Source organism: Pezoporus flaviventris, unplaced genomic scaffold (genome assembly GCF_033815535.1).
Source record: "Pezoporus flaviventris isolate CSIRO_AGI_PZ_B2104156 unplaced genomic scaffold, CSIRO_AGI_Pfla_v1 ptg000436l, whole genome shotgun sequence".
NCBI lineage: Eukaryota > Metazoa > Chordata > Aves > Psittaciformes > Psittacidae > Pezoporus > Pezoporus flaviventris.
In genome coordinates, this window is record NW_026892983.1 from 72,295 (window position 1) to 89,013 (window position 16,719).

Consider the following 16,719-nt stretch of genomic DNA (forward strand, 5'->3'; position numbering starts at 1 on the left):
TTCCCTGCCCAGTCAATCTGCTGGCTGCAATTGGCTTTCCCATTCGCTGCAGTGCAATGGGACACGGAGAAGCCTTGGTGAGGAACAGGGGATGCTTCCACCAGGGGTGGATGAGAAAGGTCAGGGTGGCCTTTGAGCTGTGCTAACAAGGTTCCCCCCGGGTTGGGACAGCAGCACTGGTCTGCAGAGAGCCTGTGGGTGGTATTGGTGGCTCAGATGGTGACAGTCTGGACCCAGATATCTGGTCAAGGTACCTGGGGACAGGACAGATGAGCTGGAGATGCTGGAGATGCTTTGGCTGCACCAGGCGTGGGATCAGCCTCTGTTCTCCATTGCTGCTTTGGGCACTTGCTTCATTTCCAGCCTTCCCTTCATTTGAACTGTGGTGCTGTGTAGCTGGAGCTGGGGTCCTGGGGGACCTGGGTGATGGCTGGGGAGACCTTGTTTCACCCAGCGTGGTCGTCCCCATCCAGTGGTTGGGTCACTGATGGCTTTGGGACGCCAGCAGCTCCAAAGGGGATGTTTGTCGAGGGAGGCTGGGTGCTGTCCCTGCAGCCCCCACCTTCCAAAGGGCAGATCCCCCCCCGTGCCTTCACCTCCAACCCCTTTCCCCCCTCCCTCACCCCACTCCTGCCTCCGCGTGGCTCCCGCATCCCCCAGGAACCCCCCAAACCCACCTCGGCGAAGACAAAAGAAAGGCGGCGCGGGGGGGGGGGGGGGGTGTCCGAGCTCTTGGCTACGCTTTACCCTTGCCCTGGGGAGCCTGGTCCTGGGCTCGGGGCTGGTGCTGAGGGCTGGAGGTGGGCCCCAGCGCCCGTGTCCCTGCGCCAATCGGCGAGGCGCCAGCCGCCCGTGCCGGCCCCTCCCGGCGCTGCAGCAGAACGGCTCTGCCCTCTCTGCTCCAACGTTGCCTCGGTTTTTTTTTTCTCTCTCTCTCTCTTCTGCCATCTTCCCGTTGCAAAGCATTGCTGGGAACCGCATGTGGGTGACGCAGCAGCATTGTTTGAGGCTCAGGAAGCTGCCGCTGCTGCTGCCCAAAGGCTCGGGAGGAACACGCGGTTGCCGGGGCGGCTGCCGGAGCCCCGCGGCGAGCGGCAGCGCTCAGGGCCGGGGGTCCCGCTGCTCCCCCAGCCATGTCCCTAAAAACCGGGGGTCCTGCTTGGGGCCGCTCAGACTGAGGCAGCCCCTGGAGGGGGCCGTGTGGAGGGGGGGCACTCGGAACAAAGAGGGCTCGGCAAACTTCACCCCGGAGTCGCGGCAGCTCCAGAGGCGCAAGGTCAGGCGGGTGGCAGCGCTCCTGGGACGGGGAGGGGACGCGGGGACGCGCTCGGCACAACCAGGCTGGGAGGGGAGCGCGGGGGGGGGACGGGACGGGACACCCCTGTTTCCATAGCGGGGATCCTTGGCTGGTGCTTGGGCTCTCTCCGCTCCTCTCCCCTTCTGCCGGCTAGCACGTTCCGGCTGGGGGATGCGTGCGGTGCGCTCGCAGGGACCCCTCTGCTTGTCCCCATGGGCAGAGGGGACAAGGAGGCTTTTATCCACCCCCGATGCAGCCGGAGCACCCGGGTTCTCCGCCTCCGACAGCAGCCCCTTGGGACCCCCATGGCTGGAAATGTGCTTGAGCCACCACCAGCACCCCCACAGTGCTTCCGAGCAAGGGGGAGACTGCGGTTCCCTGCCCGTGCGTGTGATCTATAGGTTATATAGATGTATTTATATGTATTTATATATATTTTTATATATATATATATATATATATATATATGTGAGCCCCCAGCCCCTGACCTTTCCTTCTAGCGTGTGCTCATGGGAAAGGCTGGGGGGAGGCGGAAGGTCTGTAGGCAGCAGGGGAGCGGAGGGGGAGGCTGCAGCAGCTTCCTGCCTCCCGCAGCCCGCCGAGGAGGAGGGGGGGAACGCCGGAAAGCCAGGCTGGAGCCAGGGGCTTGGATACCCCCCTCCCCGCGGAGCTGGATACCCGGCGAGGGGGGGGGGGGGGCTCTGGCCCGGCCCTTGCCCTGGCCGTGCCTGGCAGCGGGAAGCAGCACCGGGATGCAGGCAGGAGGTTCCAGCGTAGCCATGGCAACGCCAAGTAAATAAAGCACCCAAATTCGGTGGGGAGGTGATGGAGGAGGAGGGTGAAAGGGATGGGGGAGCACCCATCCACCCCGAGCCAGGGTGCCAGCGTGCCTATCCGGTGGGTTCTGAGCATCCCTTATGTTAACGCCAAACCCTGAGGCAATGCAGGAGAGCAGCTCTTGGCTCCCCACAGCTTGTGCCAGGCTGTGGAGGGGCTGCTGGGGGACCGCATCCTGCCACCGCTGCACCCTCCAGCTGCCCCATGCAGGGGGAACAATGAGGACTGACCCTCCTGCATCCTCCCCTGTAAATCCCAATGGATTGCAGAAGCTTGGCACACTCTTCCCCCCCACCCCTGCACAGCACGGGGCCTCGGGGCTGAAATGCAGTTGATGAAAGCGCTGGTGCAGATCGACTCGACAGAGCTTGGCTGTGTGATGTGGGGAGGGATCGCTGCTGGCGGGGGTGGGATGGGGATGGGGAGAGCTCCTTCCCAGCCCTCTTGGAAGCATGTTGGCATCAGGTCAGAGCCCGCCTTGTTTCGTTGCACTCATACCTGTGCTTCTTGTCTCTCTGCTTCTCCCCATCTACCTCCATTAGCTGCTGCTAGAAGAGTACGCAAACAGCGACCCCAAACTGGCACTTACAGGCATCCCCATCGTCCAGTGGCCCAAGAGAGATAAGGTAGGAGCTGCACAGAGGGGACATGGGTGGGTGTTGTGTGTGGTTGAGATGATGACCTACCCTTGGCTGTTAATGGGATATGGTAGCACCACTTTCATACCTGCCTCTGGAGGCCAAGGCAGTGGGTGGAAAAGGAGCAGTGCCAGGGCAGGGCATGGGGTGCAACCAGCTCCACAGCCCTTTGTGGGCAGCGGTGGAGGTCTCCCACCCTGTGGTTACCCCAGCTCAGCCAGTGGATGGTAACTGGGTCAGCCCCAGCTCCTTCAGTCGTTCTCTGAGGAGCTGGAGCCTTGCTGTTGATGCAAGTGTGATCCTCTAAAGGGCATTCACCAGCAGCTCTCTGGCCCACCATGGAAGGCCTGGGTGGTGTGGGTAGTGCTGTGTGTCAGGTGAACGTATCCCTGTTGTGTTCCCTGAGAGATGAAGGGCAAGGGGAAGGAATGATGGTCAGCATCAACCCTGCCTGCCCAGCCCCTCACTGCTAGGTGAGCGTGTCCCTTGGGTCCCTGCCCCTGCCAGCACACTGCTGTGCTGCAGCATTGGCTCTTGCAACCCCAGGGAATGCAGCTCCCTCCCTGGGGGGTCTCTACCTGCAGGCAGCAGCCAGGAAAAGGATCTTTGGTTTTGCTCCTGCCCTTCCCTCCACAGCTGGGCCACAGATGGGCAGATAGAGGCAAGGAGCAGCCATTGTCCGGTTGGACTTCCCCTCTGCAGGCTGCCTTCCCATAGCCCACCAGCATGGTTCCTGTAGGTCACTGCTTCCTTCCTGCCAGGAGACAGGCTCATGGGCAGCCATATGAGAAGAGCAGCACCCCATTGCACTGGGGAGGGTGGATAACAATACCCTGTCTGGGTGTCTAGAGAGGGACAGCCCTCTAGGATTGGAGGTGCCTGTCTTTGCCTGCCCTGCCCAAGGGGATCCACAGTGATTTGCTGGTCCTTGAGCAGCACAAGCATCTCTGGAAGCTTTTTTGGGAGAAAAGACCTGGAGATGTCTGCATGCTTTGGATGCAGCGCTCAGATGCTTGGCACATGCCTAACCTTGTCTTTGTGCTGGGTTTTTTGGGTGCCTGCCCTTCCCCAAGCCCATCAGTTGTGGTGTGCACGCCAGCATTGCCCGTCCTGAAGGATGCTACAGCTCTGAGGGCTGATGTCTGCTGGAGAGCTGTGCTGTCCCACCTGCATCTTGTACAGGGGTGCTTGGGTGTCCTCAGCACACCTCAAACAAGTCAGAGGAAGAGATTCTCCCCCTCTGCTGTGCTCTGGGGAGAACCCCCCCCTGCAGTCCTGATCCAGCTCTGGGGCAGCAGCACAAGAGGGATGTGGAGTTGACAGAGGAAGCCATGGAGATGCTGTGAGGGCTGGAGCAGCTCTGCTCTGGAGCCAGGCTGAGAGAGCTGGGCTGGGGCAGCCTGGACAAGAGAAGGCTCCTGAAGGGGAGACCTGAGAGCAGCTCCAGTGCCTAAAGGGGCTGCAGGAAACCTGGAGAGGGGCTTGGGACAAGGGATGTAGGGACAGGCCAAGGGGAACGGCTTTAACCTGCCCGAGGGGAGACTGAGCTGAGCTCTTAGGCAGAAGCTCTTCCCTGTGAGGGTGCTGAGGCGCTGGCACAGGGTGCCCAGAGAAGCTGTGGCTGCCCCATCCCTGGCAGTGTTCAAGGGCAGGTTGGACACGGGCTTGGAGCAAGCTGCTCCAGTGGAAGGTGTCCCTGCCCATGGCAGGGATTGGAGCTGGATGAGCTTTAAGGTCCCTTCAACACAAACCAGGCTGGGATTCTACGACCAGAGCTCTTGCATCAGAGCTGGGCCCTGTCCCCTTGCACAGCTGCAGAGGGACCTGGGCAGCACACATCAAGGACCCCCTTTCCGGCTGCCTGGGTGGACCGAAGGAAAGCGCAGCTGTTCCTGGAGCACCACTTTTGAGCCTCAGCAGCCCTTTTCAGACCCACTGCTGACTCCTGATGGGGGGTGGGAGGAAGGAGAGCTCTTGGCTTGTGGCATGCTGGAGCATGATACAGGCTCCTTTGTCTGCAGAGAGGTGATGGAGCGGGGCTGCTGTCACGTTACCCGAGGGAGCTGCGGATCAGCGGCGTTCTGCTCCAAGCTGAACACTTTCTCACACCACTTCCTTCTCCGTTTCTCTCGGCAGCTAAAGCTCCAGGCCCGGCTGCGGGTGCGCCTGCCCACCATCCCCATCACCAAACCACACACCATGAAGCCAACCCCTCGCCCGACACCCGTCAGGTCCACAGTGTCTCCCATCGTGTCCGGCGCCCGGCGGAGGCGGGTGCGGTGCCGAAAGTGCAAGGCTTGCATGCAGGGCGAGTGTGGCATGTGCCACTACTGCAGGGACATGAAGAAGTTCGGTGGCCCTGGCCGCATGAAGCAGTCCTGCGTCCTCCGGCAGTGCTTAGCAGTGAGTCTGCGGCATCATCCTTTGCTGTGAAGTCCACTGGGAACTCTGTGTGGCCAAGCAGGGTTGGGCAGAGGAGGGCCATGAGGATGGTCAGGAGCTGGAGCATCTCCTGTATGAGGACAGGCTGAGAACATTTGGGCCCAGAAGAGAGTCTGCATGGAGATCTTATAGCAGCTTTCCAGTGTCTAGAAGGGGGCTGCAGGGGTGCTGGAGAGGGACTCTTCATCAGGAGCTGTAGTGACAGGACAAGGGGTGATGGATTCAAACTGAAACAGGGGAAGTTCAGGTTGGAGATGTGGAAGAAGTTCTTTATTGTGAGGGTGGTGAGGCCCTGGATCAGGTCGCCCAAAGAAGCTGTGAATGCTGAATCCCTGGCAGTGTTCAAGACTAGGTTGGACAGAGCCTCGGGTGACATGGTCTAGTGTGAGGTGTCCCTGCCCATGACAGGAGGTTGGAACTGGATGATCTTAAAGTCCTTTCCAACCCAAACCATTCCGTGATTCTATGAAATTCAGTTCCTGGGGGTTAGTTATCTCCTTCCCCATGATGCAGTGGGAAAGAGGAGGAGGAAAGGGGAAAAGCTGTCTCACCTTGCCCTGGTTTCGCCCCTGCTTTCCTTTGTAGCCCAGGCTGCCTCACTCGGTCACGTGTGCACTTTGTGGGGAGGTGGATCAGAACGAGGACTCGCAGGACTTTGAGAAGAAGCTCATGGAGTGCTGTATCTGCAACGAGATCGTTCACCCTGGCTGCCTGCAGGTGAGCTGCACGGGCACCGGGGAGGAGGGAGCCTGGCTGGGGGGAAGGCCTGGTGCTCACTTCCCCCTTCTCTTTGCAGATGGATGGCGAAGGGCTGCTCAACGATGAGCTCCCCAACTGCTGGGAGTGCCCTAAGTGCTACCAGGGTGATGACTCAGAGAAGGGACAGGTAGGAAGCGTGACCTCAATCCCACTGCATCCTGCTAGGGGTTGGGCAGTGGTGGGCTGCAGCTGCAATCCAGGGCAGCAGTGAGTGACAGTGGGGTCATTGGCAGTCTCCTGCTGCAGTCTGGTCCTGGGGTCTCACAGGGGGATGAGCTGTCAGCCCCCAGCTCTTTGTGCCTGGCTCCCCTGGCAGAAGCAGCAGGGGCAGATGGGTCCCTCTTGAGCCAGCAGGTGACCGTGTGGTGGCAGCCAGTGGCTGCCAGCACTGCCCAAGACACCAGCCTATGGCTGCTGCATCAGCTATAGAGCCCTGTCCACTGCTGTGAATGGAAGTGTGGCAGCAAAGGCAAGCCAGGCAGGGAGCAGCCTCCCTGGGGCACCTTCTGCTGAGTGATGTGCGTGCTTGGGGTGCACATCTGCCCGGTTCCTGGGTCCCCCAGTGCTTCATGCAGACGCAGTGAGCACCCCTTGTCCTTATGGTGCCTTGTGCTGAGCTGTGATCCCCAGAGCTTCTGCTGCAAGAAGCAGGGGACTGTTAGGCACAGAGTGGGAGCCATCCCAAACCTTGGGGACACCCCGTTTGTGAAGGGAGGAGGAAAACATCAGTTACTGATGCGGGTTGACTCTGGTCCTGGTGGTATTGCCAGCACCATGATGTTGCCCAGGAGAAGGGGACACGTTCCCCAGCCCCACCACAGGCTCCATCCCCACTAAGCTGCCCCCCCTCTTCCCCGCAGAAGCGGAAGGTGGAGGAGAGCGACGACGACACGGCGCAAGCCAAGGTGCTGCGGCCCCTGCGGAGCTGCGAGGAGCCCCTGACCCCCCCTCCCAACTCTCCCACCCCAATGCTGCAGCTGATCCACGACCCAGCATCACCTCGGGGCATGGTGACGCGCTCGTCCCCGGGAGCCGGCCCCAGCGACCACCACAGCGCCAGCAGGGACGAGCGCTTCAAGCGGCGGCAGCTGCTGCGGCTCCAGGCCACCGAGAGAACCATGGTGAGGGAGAAGGAGAACAACCCCAGCGGCAAGAAGGAGCTGTCAGAGGTGGAGAAGGCCAAGCTGCACGGCTCCTACCTCACCGTCACGCTCCAGCGCCCCACCAAAGACGTCCATGGCACTTCCATCGTCCCCAAGCTGCAAGCCATCACGGCTTCCTCCACCAACCTGCAGCACTCGCCGCGCGTGGTCATGCGTCACGCACCCACCAGGATGCCCCTGCGGGGCGGGGGTGAGGACGAAGCAGCCGCCGAGGAGGAGGAGGAGGAAGAGGAAGAGGAGGACGAGAACGCGGAGGAAGGGGGGGCGGCCCGGCTCAATGGCCGAGGGGGCCGGGGGCAGGAGGGCGACGAGAGCTGCATGCAGCGCGAGGTGTGGATGTCTGTCTTCCGCTACCTCACCCGCAGGGAGCTCTGCGAGTGCATGCGGGTGTGCAAGACCTGGTACAAGTGGTGAGTGTGGGGACGGGGAGGGTCAGGAGGGGGCAGCCCGTGTCCTCATCCCACCACCAGGCACGGCCGTGTGGGAAGGGGAGAAGGGATCTCCAGTCAGTGCCCTCCCTTTCCTCTCTGGCAGAGGTGCATCCCAGGCAGCGTTGCACTCAGAGCCTGCTGGCTGCTGCCTCTGCCATATGTGCAGTGGTCTGTATTGTCTCCTTCTGCCTTCCTCCTGTCCCCTCTGCTGGGTGGCAGAGGCAGGCTGTGCTGTCACCTGAGTACCCGTGTCCTTGCAAGGTGCTGATGCCCTTTCCTCTCCCGCTGCCCTTGTCCTTCCCTGTCCCTGCTTCGCAGCAGGCAGGGGAGGGCTGGCTGAGGCGGGGAATGGGTTTGCTGGCTGGAAACGCCTCGGGGGGCCGCAGGCCCAGAAGACAATGCTGGCACAGGGACAGCTGTGGATGGAGGGCTTGGGAACAGCCTGGAAACTGGGAGGTTTCTAACTGCTGAGCAGCAGGAATGGCACGATGGGAAAGGACCAGCCCACTTTTATCAGCAGTGGGTGGGAATGGTGTGTGATGGCTGGAGGAGAGCATCCTCTCCCCCCCTCACTGGGGTGGCACTTTCAGACTCACAGCGGAGCTGCCGTCGATTCCTGGGTCTCCCCACGTTCCCATGGGAGAAGAAGCCACCTCCAGGCTCTGTTGCAGTTGCTGGCACGGCAGCAAAACACTGTCGGAGCCATGGGGTGGAACCAGGCTGAATGTCTTGTCTGCTGGGAGCAGGGATGCTTAAGATCTTTGCTGTGGCAGGAGGAGCACCCAGGAGGGGGCAAACAGGCTGAGCTGCAACTCCCAGTCCTGTTACACGGCAGCAAAAGCCTCCTGGAGTTGTTTTGGGTGTCCCTGTATGGCTGGATATCCTCTCCTCGTGTTGGGGAGACCAGGCAGAGCAGCCTTGTTCTGCATCTGGGACCACACCAAGGCTGGGCTTCTCCTTCCTAAAGTCAGGCAACCTGCTGGCTGTCATCTCTTGCCCCACGGGGCTCACCTTGTCCTTGCCCCCAGGTGCTGTGACAAGAGATTGTGGACAAAGATCGATTTGAGCCGGTGCAAGTCCATCACCCCACAGGCGCTGAGCGGCATCATCAAGAGACAGCCTGTCAGCCTCGACCTCAGCTGGACCAACATCTCCAAAAAGCAGCTCACGTGGCTTGTCAACAGGCTCCCAGGTGAGGGTGGGATGGGATGGGGTCCCTGTCCCTGCTCCCAGGCTTCCTGATGGCTGGAGCCCAGCAGGAGACACCCTGGTGCCTGCATCCCTGCAGCAAGCAGCCGGTAGCGATGTGGTTTCCTGCTGCTCTCCATCAGAGCCCAGCTCTCTATCCCACTCCAGGCAGGGAGAGGAGCTGCTTTTTCCTGTGCTTGGAAAACAAAAGGGATGAGATCTGGGATGCCTTGGAGCTAACCAAGCCTGTCTGACTCGTTCCCTCTCCCTTGTGCTGTCAGGCCTGAAAGACCTCATCTTAGCGGGCTGTTCCTGGTCTGCGGTCTGTGCTCTCAGTACCTCCAGCTGCCCCCTTCTCAGGACCCTCGATCTTCGGTGGGCAGTAGGAATCAAGGACCCTCAGATCCGGGATCTACTCACGCCTCCCACAGACAAACCCAGTAAGCTGTTCCTGGTGGTGGTGGATGACGAGGGTCCCAATGGCTATGGGGAGCTGGAGGAGGGTGACCTCTTGGGCGCAGAGCAGGGAGGTGATGCTGGATCTGGAATACCCCAGCGCAGCCGGGTGGATAAGTCCCTGCTCAGCCTCTCCTCTCCCTCTGCAGGTCAGGACAATCGCAGCAAGCTCCGGAACATGATCGATTTCCGGCTCGCCGGCCTGGACATCACGGATGCCACGCTGCGGCTGATCATCCGCCACATGCCCCTGCTCTCCCGCCTCGACCTCAGCCACTGCAACCACCTTACGGACCAGTCGGCCAACCTCCTCACGGCCATGGGCTCTTCCACGCGCAACTCCCTCACCGAGCTCAACATGGCAGGTGGGTTCCTGCTCCGGGTGGCACAGGCTGGTCACAGAGGCATGCGATGGTTCGGGTTGGAAGGGGACTTAAGATCTTCCAGGTCCAATCCCCTGCCACGAGCAGGGACACCTTCCACTAGAGCAGGGTGCTTCAAGCCCCTGTGTCCAGCCTGGCCTTGAACACTGCCAGGGATGGGGCAGCCACAGCTTCTCTGGGCACCCTGTGCCAGCACCTCCGCACCCTCACGTGGAAGAACTTCCTCCTTATATCCAACCTGAACTTCCCCTGTTTCAGTTTGAGCCCATCACCCCTTGTCCTGTCGCTCCAGTCCCTAATGAAGAGTCCCTCTCCAGTATCCTTGTAACCCCCTTCAGACACTGGAAGCTGCTCTGAGGTCTCCATGCAGCTTCTCCAGGCTGAACAGCCTCAATGTTCTCAGCCTGGCTCCATACGGGAGCTGCTCCAGCCCCTGAGCATCCTCACGGCCTCCTCTGATTTGCTCCGACAGCTCCATGTCCTTCTTATGCTGAGGACACCCAGAGCTGCACCCAGTGCTGCAAGTGGGGTCTCACAAGAGCAGAGCAGAGGGGCAGGATCCCCTCCCTGAGCTGCAGCTCACGCCCTAGGGGTGCAGCCCAGCACCCAGTGGGGGTTCTGGGCTCTAGCACACACTGAAGCTGGGTCACGGGGAGCTTCCCGTCACACAACACCCCCAAGTCTTTCTCCTCAGGGCTCCTCTGAATCACTTCTCTGCCCGTCCTGTAGCTATGCTGTGAGCAGGACCTTGCACTTGGCCTTGTTGAACTCCATGAGGTTCACATGGTCCCACCTCTTCAGCCTGTCCTGGTCCCTCTGGATCCCATCCCTTCCCTCCGTAATGTGGATAGCACTGCATCGTTTGATGTTATCAGCAAACTTCCTGGTCCAAAGGTGGCCTGGCTGGACTTGCTGTCGTAAAGCACCTTCCTCCTCCCATCCTGACATGAGAGCTCAACTCGCTCTTCCTCTCGTCTCCTCCTTCCAGGCTGCAATAAGCTGACGGACCAGGCCTTGCTGTACCTGCGCCGCATCTCCAACGTCACCCTCATTGACCTGCGAGGTTGCAAACAGATCACCCGCAAAGCCTGTGAGCACTTCATCTCGGACCTGTCCATCAACAGCCTCTACTGCCTGTCCGACGAGAAGCTGATCCAAAAGATCAGCTAGAGACCCTCCCCGGGGCAGACTGAGGAGAAGGAAAAAGAGCCCATCCCACCCCTCTCGGAGAGCCGCTCCTCCACATCCCCATCCTTGCCCTCTGTGTCCTGCCGCTGCTTCCCATCGGACTCGGCAGGCAGGGCCGCTGCTGGCCTCGCTCCACCGTCCTTCCTCCTCCTCCTCCCCCGGGACTTCTGCCGATGAAGACGTCCCGCCAAGGCTGGCCAGTACCAGAGGAGGAACGGGCACATGGCAGGGAGCCTCAGCCCGGAGGCTGGCCGCTCCCAAGGTGGAGGTTGAAACAGAGATCTCTGTGCAGAGAATTGGGGCACCCTCTTCCCCCCCCCCCCCATCCCAGCTTTCCCCTTCCTCCCCGTTGTCTCCTTGCCTTGAAACACTTTGTCACTTCCCCGTTAGCACAAAGCTTGAGGGTCAAGGTCTCTCCGAGAAGCGGGAGCAGAGCTGGAACAAAACGTCCCCCTCCGTGCCACAACCAGGTCATCGCTTGCCCCTGCGCTCTCAGCCCCATCACTGGTCCCCTCATCCAGCTGCAGGGGCTGGGGTCCAAGCTCCTCCTTCTCGCACCGCTCTCCTGCATCCCGGTGGCTCTGACAGCGAGGACAGGAGCCCCACAGCACCGGCCAGGACTTGGGGAGGGGGGAGCTTTGCATCCTGCTCTTCCCATCGCCCGGGGAGGTGAGGCTGGGGGACAACGCGCTTCCACTCCGGGCCAGCGCCAGCCTTCCCGGAGCACCGCCTGTCCCCAGCGCAGCCCCGCACCGAGGCGATGGCCGGGGCCGGAGCAGGGGCCACCCTACAGGTACACCAGAGCTCAGGGAGGACTCGGGAAGCATCAGCCAGGGGTGAGTGAGCTCACGAACGAGGGGAGGACGAAGAGCTGCCTCCTCTTCCTCGCCACCTCCTCTCCGCGTGGCCCAGCATCATGAAGCACTCTAGGGGCCACCATGGCCATGGTTGGAAGGGGGGTGAAGGCTGCTCTGTCTTAACCTGGGGCGCTGCGGCCTGGGACCGAACTGGCACGAATGTCCCCGCTGCATCGTCCTCTCTCCTTCCCCTCACCCCACTTTTCGCTGCCGTTTTTCCTTTGCAATGAATGGTCGGTCCAAAGAACCTCTCTCTTGGGCAGCAGAGAGTTTTTTGCACTTTAAAAAGAAAAAAAACAAGCAAACAACAAAAACAAAAAAAAAGACAAAAAAAAAGACACAGGAAAAAAAAAAGAAAAAGGAAAAAAAAAAAGTTGGAATCTTTTTTTTGTTTGTTTTTTTGGGGGGTCACTGTTTTATTCCCCCCCCTGTGACCGGACGCTCCCCATCTCTCTCCTGGTGTCAGGACCCTGCTGGCCCCAAGTCTGGCCCCATAGCACAACCCAGCCTCCCCCCTGATACCCCCTCTCAACCCTGCAGAGGACAACAGCCAAGGGGGGGGATCCCCACTGCTTCAGAAGCAATAAGGGAGGAAGGAGACGCCTCCATCTGTCCTCCGCTTCCCGGCTGCTGGAAAAGGGGGATGGATGCAAGGAGCAACGAGAGGGTTGTGCCGCGGGGGGAGCCGGAGGGCTCGGAGCAGCCACCGCGGCTCCGGGTGTGAGGAAGAGCGGAGGCCGCCCTGCCTTAGCCTCCTTTGGGAAGGACATATGGAATCTCCCGAGCTTTTCTTTTTCCTTTTGGATTGAGGTTTTTGGTTTGAGTTCTTTTGCAACGAGAAAGAAAGAATTCCAGGCTGGGATCGAGCTCGGCCGGAGCCGGTGGGCGCAGGGACATCCTCCACCATGGCCATGGTTGGGGTTGGATGGAGGGGCCGTAATCCCCTTCATCATCCTCCTCCCGCATGGCTGCAGAGACTCCGGTGCGCGGCCCTCATCCCCCTTCCACTCCTCGGGCAAAAGGGGGAGGAAAATCCATAAGGAAGAGAAAGAAAAAGAATTATATATATAAAAAGAAGAAAGCAATCACGTAGTGATTTAAAAAGCACCCAGACTGCTCCCTCAAGACAACCCCTGCAAGAAGAAGTCATTGTTTAAAGGGTTTGGTTGTGTTTTGGTTTCGTTTCAATTCCCACCCTCCTCTTCCTCCCCCTTCCCAATTTTTCCCCCCCATTCCATCCCCCCCCCCCCCCCCCCTCCCCCGGAGAAATATTGTAAATATCTATTTTTTTGTTGGCGATTTAGAGTCCATCTCTGATGTTTGTGCTTTAAAATTAAATGTAAGCATTAAGGGTAAAAAGCAAACCACGTCTGGCCCTTCTCTCAGTCGCCTTTGGGGGGGTTCTGATTCCCTGAGCCCAGGGATTGGTTTCGATCCCGTTTTAGTGGGAGGTTTTGATTGGGTTTTCCCTTGTTTTCCCTTCCAGTGGTGGGGTTTAGGAGAGGATCGTCGCTTTCATGAACACGGGGATGGGGGAAGGAAAATCCCAGTCGCTGAAGGGGAATTTTGTTTCTTGGGATGGATTTTTTTTTTTTTTTTTTTGGAATAAATTAGGAGAAAATGGGGGGAAAGAAAAAAAAGTAAGGAAATATCCAAATCCTGCATTTTGGCTCTGCACATTGTCCATGGGGGAAGTGGAGGGGATGAGATTGGAGATCCCGGCCCTTTGCAGGGACTTCTGGAGCATTCTCTGATGGTTCATAGCATCCATGTATCCCTGTTGGGTCGGTGGCAGCCATCCCCATGTCCCCATCATTATTGGGGTATGGTGATGGTGCTTGTCCCTATGTCCCCATTATCTCTTGGGGAATGGAGGTGGCATCTGTCCCTGTGTCCCCATCCTCCCTTAGGGAATGGTGGTGGCAGCCATCTCTGTCTCCATTATCTCTTGGGGAATGGAGGTGGCATCTGTCCCTGTGTCCCCATCCTCCCTTAGGGAATGGTGTTGGCAGCCATCTCTGTCTCCATTATCTCTTGGGGAATGGAGGTAGCATCTGTCCCTGTGTCCCCATCATCCCTTACGGAATGGTGGTGATAGCCATCTCTGTGTCTCCATTATCTCTTGGGGAATGGTGATGGCAGTGATCCCTGTGTCCCCATCATCTTCTAGGGAATGGAGCTGGCAGCCATCACAGTGTCCCTGTCATCTGTGGAATGGTGGTGGCAGTTGTCCCCATGTCTCCATCCTCCCTTAGGGAATGGTGGTGGCAGCCATCACAGTGTCCCTGTCATCTGTGGAATGGTGGTGGCAGTTGTCCCCATGTCTCCATCCTCCCTTAGGGAATGGTGGTGGCAGCCATCACAGTGTCCCTGTCATCTGTGGAATGGTGGTGGCAGTTGTCCCCACGTCTCCATCCTCAGGGAGTGGTGGTGGCAGCCATCCCTGTGTCCCCATCACCTCCTTCCCCACCCATGAGCCTAGCGGCAAGAGGCTGTTGCCCATCCCTTGGGAATACCCCTTGCTCCCGGTGGACTCCAGGGCTGCTCCCCTGCTCACCTCCCAACCGGAGCTGTCTCTCTATAGCACCCGTGTTGGAGCAGGATTCCAACCTCTGCCTGGCAAAGAGCGGGCAGGGAATGCAGGCAGGGAATGTGGGCAGGGAGCACAGGCAGCTCAGGGGCTGGCTCTGGCTCCATCTCCCCGTGTTGGCCAAACCAAAGGGATTTCCCGGCTGGGATCAGGCCCACAGGGATGTGCCGGCAGCATTCCATGGGGATTTGTTCCTCTCCTCCCTGGTTTAGATGCCAGGAGCGGGGCCGGAGCAGTACCACATTGGTGAGCGTCGTGCACGGGGACACTGGGGCTCTCACACGTGGTTGCACTGCCTGCTGCGTGGTGCCACGTGTGTGGTCACACACGCACGCGGTGTGACAGGCGGAGGGACACACGTGGGGTCACGCACACCTGCGGTGTCACACATCCGCAGCGTCGCACTCGGCATGGCACACACACGGTGTCACACACACGGTGTTCACTCAGTGTGACAGAGCCAGTGTCACACACATGATGTCACACACGTGATGTCACATATGTCATACACGATGTCACATGCATGATGTCACACGTCATACATGTCATGGTGTCACATGATGTCACAGTCACGCAATGTTGCATACATCACACGTGATGTCACAGTGTCACACACACGTCACACTCATGATGCCTTACGATGTCATACACATGTCACATATGCATGATGTCACACACAATGTCGTACACGTCACAGTGTCACATGATGTCAGTCACATGATATTACATGTCACACATGATGTCACAGTGTCACATCACACACATGTCACACACACGATGTCACACAAACGTCACACGATGTCACACATCACATGATGTCACGCACACGTCACACAATGTCACACACTCACACACACGTCACACAGTGTCACACGATGTCACACACATGATGTCACACACACAATGTCACACACACATGTCACACACACGATGTCACACACGATGTCACACACACGATGTCACACACACGATGTCACACACACACACGATGTCACACGTGTCACACACGATGTCACACACACACATGATGTCACACACACGATGTCACACACACATGATGTCACACACACACACACGATGTCACACACACACACGATGTCACACACACACATGATGTCACACACACACACACGATGTCACACACACACACGATGTCACACACACACACACGATGTCACACACACACACGATGTCACACACACACACACGATGTCACACACACGATGTCACACACACACACGATGTCACACACACGATGTCACACACACACGATGTCACACACACACGATGTCACACACACACACACGATGTCACACACACACGATGTCACACACACATACACAATACACACACACACGATGTCACACACGCGATGTCACACACACACGATGTCACACACACACACACGATGTCACACACACACACGATGTCACACACACATACACAATACACACACACGATGTCACACACATGATGTCACACACACACAGATGATGTCACACACACACACGATGTCACACACACACACACGATGTCACACACACACACGATGTCACACACACACACACGATGTCACACACACACACGATGTCACACACACACACACGATGTCACACACACGATGTCACACACACACACGATGTCACACACACACACACGATGTCACACACACACACGATGTCACACACACACACGCGATGTCACACACACACACACGCGATGTCACACACACAGATGATGTTACACACACACACGATGTCACACACACACACGATGTCACACACACGATGTCACACACACACACGATGTCACACACACACACACGATGTCACACACACACACACGATGTCACACACACGATGTCACACACACACACGATGTCACACACACACACGATGTCACACACACACACACGATGTCACACACACACACGATGTCACACACACACACGCGATGTCACACACACACACACGCGATGTCACACACACAGATGATGTCACACACACACACGATGTCACACACACACACACGATGTCACACACACACACGATGTCACACACACACACACGATGTCACACACACACACGATGTCACACACACGATGTCACACACACGATGTCACACACACACACACGATGTCACACACACACACGTGATGTCACACACACACACGCGATGTCACACACAGATGATGTCACACACACACACGATGTCACACACACACACGATGTCACACACACACACGATGTCACACACACACAGATGATGTCACACACACACACACGGTGTCACACACACACGATGTCACACACACACACAGATGATGTCACACACACACACGATGTCACACACACACAGATGATGTCACACACACACACGATGTCACACACACACACACGATGTCACACACACACACAGATGATGTCACACACACACACGATGTCACACACACACACACACGATGTCACACACACACGATGTCACACACAC

At 58.3% G+C, this 16,719-nt stretch overlaps 1 protein-coding gene across 4 annotated transcripts in view; it reads left to right on the forward strand.

Moving 5' to 3' along the window:
• Window positions 1-13,006, forward strand: part of KDM2A (lysine demethylase 2A) — a 49,670-nt gene extending 36,664 nt beyond the window's left edge. For 2 of the 4 annotated variants that reach the window (XM_061443594.1, XM_061443595.1), the window contains exons 14-22: window positions 2,677-2,760; window positions 4,909-5,175; window positions 5,800-5,931; window positions 6,011-6,100; window positions 6,834-7,546; window positions 8,596-8,759; window positions 9,037-9,195; window positions 9,361-9,576; window positions 10,583-13,006. In XM_061443594.1, the coding sequence (XP_061299578.1) occupies window positions 2,677-2,760; window positions 4,909-5,175; window positions 5,800-5,931; window positions 6,011-6,100; window positions 6,834-7,546; window positions 8,596-8,759; window positions 9,037-9,195; window positions 9,361-9,576; window positions 10,583-10,764 (2,007 nt within the window). In that variant the 3' untranslated portion in view covers window positions 10,765-13,006. Of the gene's footprint in view, window positions 1-2,676; window positions 2,761-4,908; window positions 5,176-5,799; window positions 5,932-6,010; window positions 6,101-6,833; window positions 7,547-8,595; window positions 8,760-9,036; window positions 9,577-10,582 lie in introns of all 4 variants that reach the window. The other 2 variants (XM_061443591.1, XM_061443593.1) reach the window with 1 other exon arrangement.
• Window positions 13,007-16,719: the final 3,713 nt, after the last annotated feature.